This window comes from Pituophis catenifer, unplaced genomic scaffold, assembly GCF_029215685.1.
Source record: "Pituophis catenifer annectens isolate HBS135680 unplaced genomic scaffold, rPitCat1.0.hap2 SCAF_2, whole genome shotgun sequence".
Lineage (NCBI taxonomy): Eukaryota > Metazoa > Chordata > Lepidosauria > Squamata > Colubridae > Pituophis > Pituophis catenifer.
The window spans coordinates 177,593,031-177,610,035 of NW_027256882.1; the positions used below are offsets into that span (position 1 = coordinate 177,593,031).

The 17,005-nt window shown below is 42.8% G+C and overlaps 1 protein-coding gene across 1 annotated transcript in view; it reads right to left on the reverse strand.

Annotated features, from left to right (window-relative positions):
* Window positions 1–681: 681 nt before the first annotated feature.
* The window catches only part of KIF17 (kinesin family member 17), a 34,756-nt gene continuing 18,432 nt past the window's right edge, over window positions 682–17,005 (reverse strand). The window contains exons 9-14 of the mRNA XM_070935212.1: window positions 16,291–16,424; window positions 10,963–11,194; window positions 10,161–10,419; window positions 6,615–6,688; window positions 2,080–2,200; window positions 682–878 (exon numbers count right to left, since the gene is read on the reverse strand). Coding sequence (XP_070791313.1) covers window positions 682–878; window positions 2,080–2,200; window positions 6,615–6,688; window positions 10,161–10,419; window positions 10,963–11,194; window positions 16,291–16,424 — 1,017 coding nt within the window. The remainder of the gene's footprint in view (window positions 879–2,079; window positions 2,201–6,614; window positions 6,689–10,160; window positions 10,420–10,962; window positions 11,195–16,290; window positions 16,425–17,005) is intronic.

A 17,005-nucleotide genomic window follows, 5' to 3' on the forward strand; every position in this document is an offset into this window, starting at 1 on the left:
TTTGCCAGGCAATTACAATTGCCCTGTTGGAAGTAATAATCACCATTCACTCTTCACCCACAACCTGAATTAAACAGCTTTAGTTCCATCCATCTTTTAAGATGAGTTCCCAATCTACTCAAGAAGCTTTCTCTTCTTGAGAGTCTCTTATTTCCCAGCCTTCCATTTAAGCTGAGGCAGCAACTTGTCTGTCCTCTCACTCTTCCCGTGAATTCCAAACGGATGGCAGATTCAGGATCAAAGTGAGCAGGTAAGCCAATGATGTATCCGGCTATCTTGCAGTTTCCAGGGACTTCTGACAAAAAAAGAAGGGAAATGCAGGAGGTGGTGTGAAGGGGAAGAGAGAAGCTTATGGCCAGGAACTTCCACTTCATGTCTTCTGGGACTATTTCCCTTCCTGTTGCTGGGTAGAGCAGTGATTTGGAGAGGAAGCACTGGCATGTGAGTACAAAATAGCAAAGGAATGGGTTGCGATATGAGGTGCCAGTCCCAACTTGAACATGGAGAGCTGATCAGACGAATGGTCTTTAGGAAGCACCTTTTAATTGCTTTCACTCTTCCCAAATGGGAAAGAAAAGCATTGGGTTCTTGGAACTTCAGCAATGGCCACCAACAGGATGCCAGTGAAGGAGAGCTAGTTATTGACCAGAGAGAACAGCAGGCAGACAACCGCTCCATCAGTCAGAGGGGGTCACCATTCAGGTTGTTCCTGCTTTTCTTGCGTTTTGTCCTGGCTGAAGGGGAGGAGAAGTCCAGAGATTCCAGGCGGAAGGGGCGTGGCTGGGGCATCTCCACTGCTTGGGCAGAAGGAATAGATATCAGGCTGGAAGTCAGCATGGAAGTACTGTTGTTCAGTAAAGGAGGTGAGTTGTGGGAAACTGCAGAGGGGGAAAACCAAAAAATAAAAAGAAGAGTTTAATTTCAGGAATACCAACAACAAAACCTCACTGTCCATCCTCCATCCTCCCCAGGAGAAATTTATCCAAATGTCTTGCAACAATGTTCTATGTTCAGCTTGTGTGTGCAAAGACTGTTTAAAATTTCTGTACAATTATGTAATATAGACAGGTAGTCCTCAGTTAACAATAGTAAATGGGACTGGAATTTCTGTCACTAAGCAACATGGTCATAAAGTGCAATGTCACATGACCACATCACTTAGCAACAGACATCCCAGGAGTCCCTGTTACTGTCATTACCTGAATCCCACCAGTCGTTAAGTGACAACCCACCCCAATCCAAGCCATTCCTAGGCTGGTCCCTCCCAGCTCTGAGCTTCAGTAAGGCAAGAAGCTGCCTCCTCTTGAATTCTTTCCTCCCCCCACCTATTCCCCTCCCCATTTTCCACTTTGGCCACCCTGCATAGCCAGCTGCCACCACTTCCAGGTCTCTACTTCAGTCCCTGTGGTGCTGCTGCTGGGAAGCCACATGCCATGGCCAGGCACCTCAGTGCCACAGCACAAAATCCCAGCTAGGCCCACTGTCCTGCATTCTGCAGATCCTGTTGCTTCCAGCTGACCCCTGGCCATTCCCCTCCTGATGCTGACAAAGCATAGACGGCATGGCCCATTTTGAGACAGAAGCTGGCTGCCCCAGGACTTCTTCCTGAGGCTGCACTTGCCATTCTCCAAACTGTGAGCCTTGTTTTGGTGATGTTTCAGGGAGGCCGGGGGGGGGGGGGGGTTCAAAAATTTTCCTAACTGAACATGGCAGGCCTTGAGGAGAACAGGGAGGCAGGGAGGGCTGGTTCTTTGTGCTGTGGTGCTGGGATGGCAGGCCATGGCGTAGGGTTTGAGGTAGCATTTGGTGGCGACAGTGCTAGGGCTAAAGTAGAGTGATGGCAGCCAGCTGAGACTGCTCTGCCTCTGTTACAGTCCAAGTGGCATCCCTAATGATTTCTTCCCCCAGGGCAGGAATGTTAAGGAAAAAAAAAAGAATTTCTCTCTTTAGATGCCTCTGAGATTCTGATAAGTGAAATTGTAATACTGTTCTGTAAAATTATTCAACACATGTGAGATGCTATTAAGGAGGTAGTTTCCAAGAGAAAAAAAATCATAAAGAGCACATGAAGGGATTTACCTAGACTCTTCATGGGGTCAGCATTGAGAATCTGGCTGGCTCGTTTTGAGCGGAAGTAATTACTGGCAATATTTTCACTATCACTCTTACTCAGCATCATCTTGTAGCGGTCTTCTTCTGGCTGGGGACAAAGACAAGGGACTAGAGTACCACTTTATCCTTCTTCAGTTCAAGGAGAATCACAGTTCTTCTAATTTTTAATAACCAAGACTCAGATTCCAGCTGATCTGAGACCTCTGCATTATCTTTTAGAATAGAATAGAATAGAATAGAATAGAATAGAATAGAATAGAATAGAATAGAATAGAATAGAATAGAATAGAATAGAATAGAATAGAATTCTTTATTGGCCAATGTGATTGGACACACAAGGAATTTGTCTTTGGTGCATATGCTCTCAGTGTACATAAAGAAATCTTTATTTTATCTTTTCAAGCTCTAATTTATTCTGTTATACTGCCTCCAAATGAGATAGTAATGACAGTTAGTGGAGGAACTAGAAACTTTTGATTGATTATATGGTAATCTGCCCTGAAATATTATTATTAATCTTTATTATATATATATTATGATAATGTATTTACTTAGATTTATTAGAACAGCAATTCAAAATGTTCTAGCTACATTTCATATCCTGCCTGCTACAGCCCAGCAAGACAAATGTGAAAACAGAGGCAATAGTCTTCATCTAGATCTGATTCACATGTTTTGCTGGGTTGAGGTACTTTGTCCCCTGCTCATATCCTACTTCATCCCTTTGTGGCTTTCTGAGATTGCAAATGTTCAGCCTTGAAAAGAGTTAGCCATGGAACCAGCAAGCAGAGTATAAGGGACATCTTAAGCTATTGGGACATTATCTTAGAGGCTGTAAGATTTAGTAAGGGAAGGCAACCCAACCCAACCCAACCCAACCCAACCCAACCCAACCAGATCAACCCAAAGCTACTGCTATTGCCATAGTTGTGTCTGGTGGCCAGAAGGATGCAGCAGTATCTGGCTCTGATAAATATAAGAACGATAGTAGCAATCAATCTCATTTCTCAGTTTCCCCCCTAAGATCTTCTTCCAGTGATCAAGACAAGACAAAGGCTGGGAATACTGGTTCCACCCTTCTGTTCTTTATAAAAGGGAAGAGTTCTCTCTTGCATCAAATCATCCCAAGTTTATTTTTCATTTTATCAAGATTCTGTGCTCTGATGAAGAGAAGTTGAGAAAAAAAAAGCTGCCCACCAACAAGAATTCACTTGTGGGAAGCCTTTCCCCTCCTAGAACAATGAAATATTTTGGGAATTTAAAAGATGCAGAATATTATATTTCCCATAAGAGAAATGGAGAAACATGTTCTTAAAAACAGAACGCAGCCCTAGTCTTTCTTAATAGCTTCCAGCAGAGGCCTGAAGTCTTTAGAGATGGGTATTTTGTGCCCATTAAGAAATCCAGGCCATGAAATAAAGGGTCTGACAATCAGAAAAGAGATATATAAGACACAGGCATTTGCAGATGATGTGGTATTAATCATGGAAGAACCATTAGAATCAGGCACTAAAATTCTGGAAGAATTGGGCAATTACGGGGAGGTAGCAGGCCTTAAATTAAATAAATCCAAAACTAAATTATTAACAAAAAATATGACGGAGGCAAGGAAAAAAGTACTGGAAGAATCAATGGAGATCCAAATCGCCAAGAAGGTAAAATACCTGGGGGTCTGGATTTCATCAAGGTGCTCGGCCCTCAGAGAGGATAATTATTTACCATTGATTAGAAATATTAAACAGGATCTGGAAAAGTGGGGAAGACTACAGATATCATTATTAGGCAGAATCACGGCAATAAAAATGAGCATATTACCCAAGTTATTGTATCTATTCCGAACGGTCCCTGTTAAATTAGATAAAAAATTCTTTCTGGAGCTCAATAGCATCATCAGGAAATTTATTTGGGAGGGAAAGAAACCAAGGATAGCATTTAGGAATTTACAGGACAAGAAGGAAAGAGGGGGTTTCGGATTACCTAAATGGGAGTTATATCAAAAAGCTGCAAACCTAGTATGGCTGAAAGAATGGGCAACCCTAAGAAATAAAAGACTGTTAACTCTAGAAGGGTATGATCTCCAGAAGGGTTGGCATGCATATCTCTGGGATACTGGGAAGAAGATAAAAACTTACTTCCATAGACATAAAATAAGGGAGATCTTGATACAAATATGGGGAGAGATGAGACAGAAGCACTATAGGAAAATTCCGAGATGGCTTTCCACCATGGAGGCTATAATATATCCAAATGTATTAGAAATGGGTAAAACGTTCAGATACAATGAATTATTAGATGGGGGAGGGAACCTTAAAACAAGGGAAGAATTGATGGAACAAGGTATTTCTATAGACTGGTGGCCATATAACCAAATTAAATCCAGATATAAAAAAGATAAGGAGGAATTTGGCATTGAAATGAGCATAAATGGATTTGATAAGATATGGATGGGTACGGACGACAAAATTTTAGCTAAATTATATAATTACTTATTGGAGTACGATATGGCAGAGGAAGTAGTTAAAGAACCGATGTTAGCATGGGCCAAAAATATAGGACAGAATATAAATTTGAACGAATGGGATTCAATATGGAATAATAACCTTAAAATGACAAAGGCAACGGCTTATAAGGAAAACCAATACAAGCTGTTTTATAGATGGCATATGGCCCCAGCCAGGATAGCGAAGATCTACCCCAATTCGAGCCCTAAATGTTGGAAATGTGACCATCAGCAGGGTACTTTTTATCATTGCTGGTGGACATGTAATCAGGCACAAAAATTCTGGAGGATGATATGGGTGTGGATTAGAGAAATAATAAAAGAAAATTTTGATTTTGACCCAAAAGCTTTTCTCCTGGGAATTTTGAAAACTGAATATGCAAAAAAGAAAAAGTATTTAATTATACATATTCTGACAGCCGCTAGAATTTCCTTTGCCCAGTATTGGAAAGAAAAACAAATACCACCTCAAGAACATGTTATTGGAAAAATATTGGAGTGTGCCGAAATGAACAAATTGACTTCAGAAATTAATGACAGAGAAGATTCAGAATTTTATAGCGTGTGGGACATGTGGTACGAATGGATGGGGGAAAGAAATAAAGAAGGTAATAGAGATTAAATTTTAACTAATTAACAAAATCTATATGAATAGTATTAGATTTAGTCTTAGGGAGTTGAGCACTATTATTTTTAAGTGTTTGAAATTAAATCTAGCTTCAAGAAACAATATCAACAAAAGACAAGCAATAATGTATGTAGATGTATATATGTATATAACTGCACCAATGAACCGAAAATGTACCGATTGTATCACTATATGTTATAATAAAATCAAATTTAAAAAAAAAATAAAAATAAGAAATCCAGGCCAATTTATTCATAAACAAAACATCTTCAGCTTTAGGTGATGAGATTAAGGACAGGACAGGACTTTAATCCCATTCATTGAGAAAAGTGGAAACAATACCAGTTCTATTAAGAAAAGCAGGCTAGATAACAGGCAATAGATAATAGGATAAAATCAATTACACATGCCTGACAGGATTAGGACCAAGGAAGGTGATAATTAAGACCCATCAGGAGCCTTTGTGAAACAAGTAAAACCAGTCAAATAATATAAACATACAAAACAAACTTCAAAATTACAAAATACTGTAAACTGTATAAAAATCCTTGCACTCATCAAGCTAATTTGTCAGCTGTCCCAGAACCGCATGCTGTTGCTGGTTCCGCTCATCAATAAGTGGACCTTTTTTCCTAAGCAGCTAACCTCCATTTTATTTCCAGCGTCTCTCTCCCGGCTTGGAGCAGAACCAGATGGATTTTTCTTTCAACAATGGATTATGTGGATATGCAATACATGTTAGGGACCGTAGTGTTGCATATATATGTATAGGAGCATTTCTGAGAGTGTAACTGGACCTGAGCAAGGGTTAGCACTAATTATAACAGAAAGGAGATTTATTTTAGGAATTGCAGGTAGTTCTTGATTTACAACTACAATTGAGCTCCAAAATTCCATTGCTAATTTTGATGGTGTGGCTATAGGGATGCTGCAATGGTTGTAAGTGTAAAAATAGTCATAAATCACTTTTTTTCAATGCCATTGTAATTTAGAGCAGTCATTAAACAAATGGTTGTAAATCAAAGACTATCTATATAGAGATTGATAAAACCTAGTACCTGCCTAACCACATCCTATCAGGAGAGGAGTCAGAAAACATCTGTGCTATGAGTGCATGCTTGCATATATGTGCACCTGGGAGGTAGAATAAAAGGAAATGACTTCTATTCTAGATTAGCAATCTCAAACTAAGAGCAGGCAGGGGGACAAAGAGAGGACACAGAATCCTTAACTCTCCATCTACACGCTAGTGTCCCCTTGTGGTCAATAGGTCATGAAGTACCAAAGAGACAACGCCACTGAACTTGGACCGCCAAGAAACACATACTGTACAACTTATTCTCATTAGGCGCTGAGCACCCTTTTTCAACTTACCACTGTCACCGTCTCCCCATTCTCTGCCGATGAATTCTTCTTGCCCGCCTTAGTCAGTGACAACGATGAAACTGCTGTTAAAAAGAAAACCCAGCAACAGTGGCTCTCAACTTCTTTAAAAGTGCCATATCAGTACCCCAGGCCTATATTGTGCCATGGAGAGGGAACAAGGACATCCAGTGGACAAAACATTCCCCCCACCCGCTCCAGTTTACCCTTTGAATGGTTTTAGAGTATTTTATCATTACACAAACTTTAAAATGCTGCAAAGCAAAGCACCATTTTCTGTTTCTAAGAACAGATCTGTGTTCCCTAAGGACAATCTCTGGTTTTGGAAATGGGCCTTCCTGAACAAAAGTAGAAACAGAAGGTGTGAGACATCATGAGATGGGCCCTAGAGGGCTAGAGAAGAGAGCACACTCTTTAGTTTGCCTTCTTGTAAATGGCAATGCAGGCAATGGCAGGGATCTTCTGAATTTTCTGAAAGCTATTAAAGGCTTTTCTAGGCTTCGGGGTGGAGTGATGGTTCAGCCCCTGTTGGATTGGGAGGGGTGCTTTATCTGTTATCTTTGGGCCATCCACGATCTCTTTTTGACTTTTCTGCTTTTTCTTACTTTTAATTCCAGGTCACCCAGTCTTGGCAGTCAGGCAGCCTTTAAACTAGATGGGTAGATGGGTGGATAGATTAAAAAATAGGGAATGCCACTTGCTGGATTATAAAAACAGGACTTTAACTATGCTTACACATAAGCATATGGCAAATAAAATAAAAAATGCTAAACTACACTAAAGGCTGTCCTAATTCTAATCACTCTTGTTGACAGATTTCCAGTTTTGTTTCATTTCAGTTCCTAGTCTGTTTTTAAATTGTTGTTGTTGTTTATTTATTTATTTATTTATTACATGTATTTATATGCCGCCATTCTCCCAAAGGACTCAGGGCAGCGAACACAAGTTAAGAAACAAGTACAATAAAGTCATAATTTAATCCAAATAATTAATTAGTAGTAAACAATAAAGCCCGGAATCAGTCTCAGCCTATTTGTTTGAAAAGCCAAGTCTTCAAGTCCTGACGGAGGGAGCGGAGCTCAGGAGCCGTCCGGAGCTCAGTAGGTAATTCATTCCAGAGGGTGGGAGCACCCACAGAGAACGCCCTACCCCTGGGCACAGCAAGGTGACATTGGCTCGCTGTCGGAACCCTGAGGAGAGCGGCCCTATGTGAGCGAACAGGACGGTGAGAGGCAGGCAGGAGAAGGTCATGCAAATATCCTGGACCTAAGTCATGAAGGGCCTTATAGGTGAAGACTAGCACCTTGAAGTGGACCCGGAGAACCACTGGTAACCAGTGCAGCTCACGCAGGAGGGGTGTTATATGGGAGTAACGAAGGGCTCCCATAACAACCCGTGCAGCTGCATTCTGGATCAGCTGGAGTCTCCGGGTGCATCTCAGGGGCAGGCCCATGTAGAGGGAATTGCAGTAATCCAAGCGGGAAATAACCAGGGCATGAGTGACTGTGCGAAGGTCATCTCGGTCCAGGAAAGGGCGCAACTGGCGCACCAGGCGAACCTGTGCGAAGGCCCCCCTGGTCACGGCTGTTAGATGGTCTTCTAGGGATAGCCGAGCATCCAGGAGGACACCCAAGTTGCGAGCCCTATCAACGGGTGCAAGTTTTTCCCCATCTATCAAAAGTGATGGAGCCTCTGAAACCCGAGATGCCGGCATCCACAGCCACTCAGTCTTAGAGGGATTGAGTTTGAGTCTGTTTCTGCCCATCCATGCCTGTACCTCCTCCAGGCAACAGGACATCACGGAAAGGGCATCTCTGGGGTGGTCTGGGGTGGAGATGTATAATTGGGTATCATCAGCATATTGATGATATCTCACCCCAAAGCCACGAATGATCTCACCCAGTGGCTTCATATAGATGTTAAAGAGCAGGGGGGAGAGAACCGACCCCTGAGGCACCCCACAATTAAGGGGCCTCGGGGTGGATCTCTGCCCTCCCGCCCATACAAACTGAAAGCAACCCGAGAGGTAGGAGGAAAACCACCATAAGACAGTGCCTCCCACCCCTAACCCCACAAGTCGCTGCAGTAGGATACCATGGTCGATGGTATCAAAAGCCGCTGAGAGGTCAAGTAGGACCAGGATGGAGGAACAACCCCCATCCCGAGCCCGCCAGAGATCATTCACCAGAACAACCAATGCCGTTTCCATGCTGTGACCGTGTCGGAAGCCTGATTGGTACGGGTCAAGGTATTCCGTTTCCTCCAGGAATTGTGGGAGCTGTTGAGCCACTACAGTCACAACAACCTTTGCGATGAAGCGAAGGTTGGAGATGGGACGATAGTTATTAAGTGAGTCTGGATCCAGGGAAGGCTTCTTGAGGAGAGGTCGAACTACCGCCTCCTTAAGAAAGGTGGGGAAGTTCCCCTCTCTCAACGAAGCGTTGACAATTGTCTGGATCCAGTCTCTAGTCACCTCTCTGGCAGCCGAAACCAACCAGGAGGGACAAGGGTCCAATAAGCAAGTGGAGGAACTAAGTTTGCCCACAATCCTGTCCACTTCCTTGACAGAAACAGGGTCAAACTCAATCCAGATATTATTCTCAAGACCCACCCTAGTCTCCCGATTGGATTCTGCCCAGTCAGAGTCCAATCCGATCCGGATCTGAGCGATTTTATCATGCAGAAACTGTACAAAATCCTCAGCTCTGCCCTGCAAAGGGTCTTCCCTCGCTCCCTGATTGAGGAGGGAGCGGGTCACACGAAACAGGGCCGCTGGGCCGTTTTCTGCAGATGCAATGAGGGCGGCGAAGTAGTGACGTTTCACCGTTTCCATCGCCACTAGATAAGTCTTAATATGTTGTTGTTGTTGTTGTTGTTGTTATAAATCCTACCTGACTAAACTGACTTAAATCACAGTTTACAATCTTCAGTGGTTACATTCATCCAGTAAACCAAGCCAAAGTCAGGCAGTTCATATTTGGGATTAGCATACAGGTAGTCTTCGATTTATGACTACAATTGGACCCCAAAATTTCTGTTGTTAAGTAAGGCATTTCTTAAGTATGCTTTGCCCCATTTTACGTGTGCTTTGTGTGCTTTGCCCCATTTTGTGTGCTTTGCCACAGTTGTTAAGTAAATCACTGCAGTTGTTAAGTAAGTGAATCTGACTTCCCCATTGACTTTGCTTGTCAGAAGGTTGCAAAAGGTGGTCATGTGACTCTGGGACACCTCAACCGTCATAAATATGAGTCAGCTGGCAAGCATCTGAATTTTGATCATTTTGATCATTTGACCATGGAGATGCTGAAATGGTCATAAGTGTGAAAAACGTTCATAAGTCACTTTCTTCACTGTCGTTGTAACTTCAAATGGTCACTAAATCAAGTGTTGTAAGTCGAGGACTACATATACTACATGAATTAGGCCAGGAAGTTAGTGGAATGCATTTGCCTAGTCTAGCGAGTTCTTTCTTGCCTGCATTGAGAGCCTGGAACAATTCTATCCAGGTGACCCTCTAGTGCCTGGAGCTTCTCTTACCTGCAGGGAGGCTGGTCTTCTGAGTAACAGGCTCTGGGATTTTCCAGCAGCTTGATTCCTCATCCCAGGTGGACTCCCGCTTGATTTTATCAAAATTGCTATAACTGCAGTCCCGTCGTATGAGAGGCTGCACTTGGTCCAGGAGCTGCTGGAAGAGCAGGAGTTCTCGCTCCTGGCGGCGGATGGTAGCCAGATAATCAATCCTTTCCAGCTCAAACTCTGATTGTAGATCTTTGATTTCAGTCTCAGCTGCCCGCAGCTGGAAAGGAGAGAATCGTTGGGTAAAAGTATAGAAATTATTTTATAATCAATTTAATATATGTTCCACTCTGGGTAAGGCAATGGAGGTGCAGCATCATGTAAAAAGCCAAAAGATAAACACCCGAATGTAATACTAACAGCATCTTTATATCAATTAGGTATCTAGATCAAAATGGCTGCCTTTTCTCAGGAAAAGAACTGCAAGGTTTAAGAAAATACAGTACAGATGTGCTGTCCTTATCAAAAGCTATCAGAAGATTGGTTTTACATACAGAAACATCGCTGGATGGTTTTGTACTTGACAACTAGGCATCAGGAACATATGGACATGAAAAACATAATGCTTCTTAAACAAACAAACAAATAAATAACAAAGCCTAAATAGAGAAGAATGACAGTGCAACTGATGTAGCCCAACACATGGATCAGGACCAATGAAGTCAGCTTCTGGGTCATGACCTATGTGTTTTTTTTTAAACTTGTGCACTTCCAGCCATTTCATACTGGAAATGGACTGGAAATAAATAAAAGTATAGATCACCTTTTCCTTTATCTTTTCCAGCAATCGATTTTTGGCTCGCACTTCCTCCTGGATAGAGTCATAGACATTGAGTAGGACCCAATCACTGCTGTCCTCATCTGATTTCTGCAGAGCTTCCAGCAACTGCTGCTTCCGTTCATCTGCAATTTTCTTTCGACGTGTATGCTTTTCCTTCAGATCTTTGTTCTTGGCCTGTTCTCCTCCAACCACCTGTTGCTCTAGCATCTGCAGTCTAAGAGGCCAGAGAGTCATCTTAACTTTAGGCACGTCTTTTAAAACCATTTCTAAACTCAGGGATCCTTCCACCATAAAGGGCCTGTTGAGAACCCCTGAAGTCTGTGGCCTCTGTGCTATGCGATGGAAAAACCCACTAGGATTGGACCACCCGCTGCAGAAAACAGTTGAAGATGGCAGGCAAGCTATTTTGTCATTTCAGTGACTTTTGTTACTAATCTTGAGCCCGCAAAATTTAGTTTAGTTTACTTTATTGTCATTGCACATGGTACAATGAAATTAAATGCCGTCTTCAGTGTACATTATAACTATAAAAATAAAAACACAAACATACATCCTTTACATTCTATATAATTGAAATTGAAAACCCGATATTGCAATATACCGTAGAATTAAATATGGTTATTACCCTGGGATAGAAGCTGTTTTTCAGCCTATTTGTCCTTGTTTTTATTATCCTGTACCATCTGCCAGATGGTAATAGCTCCAAAAAAGGGTGCCCACGATGAGATGGATCTTTAAGAATGTTTTGAACTTTCTTAAGGCAGAAGGAACTATAAAGCTCTTCCAAAGAGGGGAGAGGGCAACCAATGATCCTCTGGGCAATGACATTGACCTTCTGGAGTGCTGTCCTATCTGCCACTGTACAATTCTCAAACCATACACAGATGCAGTAAGTTAAAATACTCTCTATGGTGCAGGGTAGAAGGCCACCAGCAGTTTTTCATACAGTTCTTGTTTCCTGAGAAGTCTCAGGTAGTATAATCTCTGCTGGGACCTTTTTACCAGTGCTGAAATGTGAGTGCCCCAGGTCAGGTCCTCTTTTATGATAACATCCAGAAACTTAAAACTGGCCACTTGCTCCACTCGGTCTCCATTGATAAGCAGGGGATGGATGTCTGATCTATTCCTTCTATAGTCTACTATAAGCTCATTGGTCTTATTTGTGTTAGGAACCAAGTTATTGTCTCCACACCATGAAAGCAACCATTTCATCTCATCTCGATAGGCAGGCTCATCCCCCCCCAGAGATCAGTCCCACCACTGTTGTATCATCTGCAAATTTAGTAATAGTATTATTAGCGTGAGTGGAAATGCAGTCATGCACACAAAGAGTATAGAGTAAGGGACTCAACACGCAACCCTGTGGTGTATCGGTGTTAAGAATAAGGGCTGAAGAGATATGATTACCTGATCTGACCCTCTGAGAGCAGTCAGACAGGAAATCCATAATCCAAAGGCAGTTTAGTTTAGTTTAGTTTAGTTTAGTTTAGTTTAGTTTAGTTTAGTTTAGTTTAGTTTAGTTTAGTTTAGTTTAGTTTAGTTTAGTTTAGTTTAGTTTAGTTTATTATATTTATATACCGCCCTTCTCCCGAGGGACTCAGGGTGGTGAATAGCCATGGTAAAAACAATATACAACAAAAATTAAAAACTTATTAAAATAATTCAATCATTCGGCCAAATTTAAAATATCCAACTAAAATCATTTCAAAACCCCTATCAAAACCCAATTTAAAAAACCTTTATCCTTGCTGGAATAATAGGGTCTTCAGAGCCCGACGGAAGGCACGGAGGTCGGGGATCCTTTGTATGTCCGGGGGCAGTTCATTCCATAGGGCCAGGGCCCCCACAGAGAAGGTTCTCCCCCTGGGGGTCACGAGCCTACACTGTTTGGCTGACAGCACCCTGAGGAGGCCCTCTCTGTGGGAGCGTATTGGTCGGTGGGAGGCAATCGGTGGCAGAATGCAGTCCTGTAGGTAACCAGGTCCTAAGCCATGGAGCACTTTAAAGGTGGTAACCAACACCTTGAAGCGCACCCGGAAGACCACCGGGAGCCAGTGCAGCTCGCGCAAGATGGGTATTACATGGGAGCGACGAGTCGCCCCCATTATTACTCACGCAGCTACATTCTGGACCAGCTGGAGCCTCTGAATGCTCCTTAAGGGGAGCCCCATGTAGAGAGCATTACAATAGTCCAGCCGGGAAGTGACGAGGGTGTGAATGACTGTGCGCAGGGCGTCCCAATCCAGAAAGGGACGAAAGTGGGAGATCAGATGAACCTGATAAAAAGACCCCCTGGCCATGGCCATCATATGATCCTCCAAGGACAGCCGTGAATCCAGGAGGACGCCCAAGTTGGGAGCCCTCGAGGGGGGTAAGATCTCATCCCCAATAGCCAGCGATGGTGTCAGCTGGCTATATCGGGCTGTCAGGAGCCACAGCCACTCAGTCTTGGAGGGGTTGAGTCTGAGCCTGTTCCTCCCCATCCAGATCTGCACAGCCTCCAGGCAGCGGGACATCACGTCAAGGGCATCATTGGGGTGGCCTGGGGTTGAAATGTACAACTGCGTGTCATCGGCATACAGTTGACACTTCACCCCAAAGCCACGGATGATCTCACCCAGCGGTTTCACATAAATGTTGAACAGAAGGGGCGAAAGGACTGACCCTTGCGGCACCCCAGAAGTGAGGAACCTTGAGGTCGACCTCTGCCCACCCGTCAACACAAACTGCATATGGTCAGAGAGGAAAGAGGAGAACCACCGTAGCACGGTGCCCCCCACTCCCACCCCCTCTAGCCGACACAGCATGATACCATGATCGATGGTATCAAAAGCTGCTGAGAGATCTAGGAGGACCAGGACAGAGGAGCAACCCTGTCCTGGGCCCTCCAGAGATCATCAACCAATGCGATCAATGCCATTTCCGTGCTGTAACCCGCCCTGAAGCCCGACGGGCACGGATTTGTGCCAGTCGGGCTTGAATAGATTGAATAAGAAAGCCCAAGACCCATAAGTTTAAACATTAGTCTATGTGGAATTATTGTTAAATGCAGAGCTAAAATCTACAAAAAGCATCCTCACATAGCCCCTCCCCCTGCTGTTCCAAATGAGTCAGAGCAGTGTGAAGAGCAGTATAGCATCCTCTGTAGATTTATTTCTTCTGTATGCAAACTGGAATTTATCAAATGTATGCGGAAGACCAGAAATGATGTGCCAGACCACTAATTTCTGAAAGCACTTCATGATGATAGGAGTGAGTGTCACTGGTCTTTAATCGTTGAGGTTATTGATAAGGAACTTCTTTGGCAGTGGAACAATGGTGGAAGCCTTCAAACAAGATGGAATAGTGGACTGGGATAAAGACCATAAAATATTTCAGCAACTCCAAATGGATAGCTTGGAAGTGTAAGAGCATTTCACCAAGGCAGAGTTAGGTGCTACCCATTCATCTTCGAGTTGGCAGAAAATTATACTGACATGAAATTGACTGTATCTGTTGCCATCCTTTATCCTGCTTCTACTGCTTGTTCAAATCACTACAGTCACCTAAAAGTATAATGGGTTTACACATTGTGGGGCTGCCCTTGGATGGTGGCAAAATAAGGGGGAACTCTGCTTTAGCATTAGTGCAGCTAAGAATGATTTCAGTCTGCCTCACTCATAGACTGAGAAAGAGACAAACGTAATAACATCATGGGGATGCTACAGAAAATAGATTCTGTCAGGGTATGTTTATGCTGTGGTTAGGTGCAAATGAGAAAAGGTGCTAAGGATGGGCATCGGTTTTTAATCCCAGATCTATAATCCTTCAAAGGTCAAACAGTACTCTAAGGCAAGAGCTAAAATAAGCAGTAGAAAAGCCAGAGCCCAAAATGGGAGCCCCTGCTTCTTTTCTCCCTCTTTTTTTTCTACCATCCCATTTCTTATTTTTTTCTTCTCATCCTCCTCTTCTCTCTCTACCATTAGAGAAAGAAAAGTTTCTTTTTAACTAGAGATCTGACCTAATTGCTCAATGAAATTAAGTGCATATCTCATTCAAACTGCAGTATGTCTACCCCTGTTGTTGTTGATTTTTAAAGCTCCTCTTGTAGTGAATCAGAGGAAAGCCGTGAATTGTTAACTCTGAACATGGCAAGGGAGAAGGAGGCCCAGCCTCCCTCCTCTTTTCCTCTACTGAAGCCTGAGCAAAAACTATCAGTTAAGAACCTCATGCTCCCCATCATGTGAATAAAGATGCAGCAATTCCCCATAAAGGGTGCTGAAGGTCTAAGAAACACCTTTTATAGGTGATGCACATCTATTTGTGACCAACACTTTGGCATAAATCTGGATTGCTGAGAATGCTCACATGCTAGTCCTTAAAAGTAATATCTATGCCAGGACCCCAAGACTGGCTGAGCTGTAAGTAGAATGAATCTTCTCATATGCTTGCCTGTTTTCTTCAGTCAATGTTCAGAAACATTCTAGATTTACAGAGAAAATCTGCAAGAGAGCGTTCCCCAGCTCCAAAGGAAAAGAGGTCAACCTCATGTACTTGGGAGCCTCCTGCATTGCAAACCAAGACCAATGTGAGGGTCCTTAATTTTTCCTGAGAACATAAATACCTAAGCAATGCTGTGCTGGATTGGATGACTGGCCTATCTAGTCAGGGCCGGATTTAGATGAAAAGAGGCCCTAGGCTATTCCACTTATGAGGCCCTTTCACCTATAGTGAAAGTGTAATTTTAATTTTGCTAACAATTTGAATGTAGGCCCCTCTTGATCTTGAGGCCCTAAGCTGAAGCCTAGTTAGCCTATAGGAAAATCCGGCCCTGTATCTAGTCCAGCAACCTTCTTTTACAATGGACAGCCAGCTGCACAAGGAAACCGTAGCTCAACAGACGACCTTCAGAGGCAGGCATGCTGCCATCAAATCTAATAATCATTTATCTCCATGATTTCCCTGAATTGATCCAACCCTTCTTGGAAACAGCTAAGCTGATAGCTAGCATCAACCCTTGTTCATATCAGTTGCACCTCTTCTGCCCAGCATTGATTCCAATCTAGGATACCTAATTCCAAGTTAGAATACTAAATACCTAGAGAGATTGGGGAAAATATACCAAATTCAAATATTGCACAACTTCAAAATAATCAAGTCTCAGTATAGTTAGGGTGGGATTCTAATTTGCCCCAATTTGTCTCATTTATTTTCACTGTGAAAACTATAGTTTTTTTTTTTTTAAAGCTGAATTGTTTTCCTTTCAAATAACAACAAGAGGCATTCATAAACACCATTCCTTTGCCTCTGTCTGTCTTCTCAGTTACTGACCTTGCAAGTACTTCCTGCTGGTTCATAGGTATAAGAACGTCTTCAATTACATCAGTCCCAGGTGTATCTGGTCGGAAAACTTTCCTCACTTGCTGGTCCTCTGGGGGAGAAGGTGACTCCTCTATATTGCACTCCTGAGCACCAGAGAACATGGGAGGCAGCAATTAGGAATATACATTGGATCTGGTTGACAAACATCTGGGTAACCCTATATTTTCAAAGTACCTCCAAAAAGAAATTGGGGCAAAATGAATCAAGAGTGGCCATCTTCTAAATATGTAGAATTAAGTCTAAAATCAAAGCTGATTGGAACATGAGCATACTGCAGCTGCTTCCTATTATCTTTGGTTTTGATGTTGTCAGACTTCAGCCCCACCCAAATGTTCTGCAAGGAGAAAGCAAGAGCAAAGAATTCACTCTGTGTGTGTTGAAGATGCTCCAAACTGAAAAGCCATTCAGCTGTTGACCTCACAATGCTCATATAATTGGAATCAGACTAAGATGGAGCATTTTCAAGATGTGTAAGACCCCTGCCCCTCCCCTCTACATATGCAATGTATGATACACATGTCTTCCCCTTCTGCCAACTAGGTCAGTTCAGAGCTACTAATTACATATATGGGAGAAAGCACTGGTAAACTTATACTTTACCATATTTCTTACATGGAGTGTAAGAAGCTTAACACAGTAAAAGATGAAATGAATCAGCTAGATA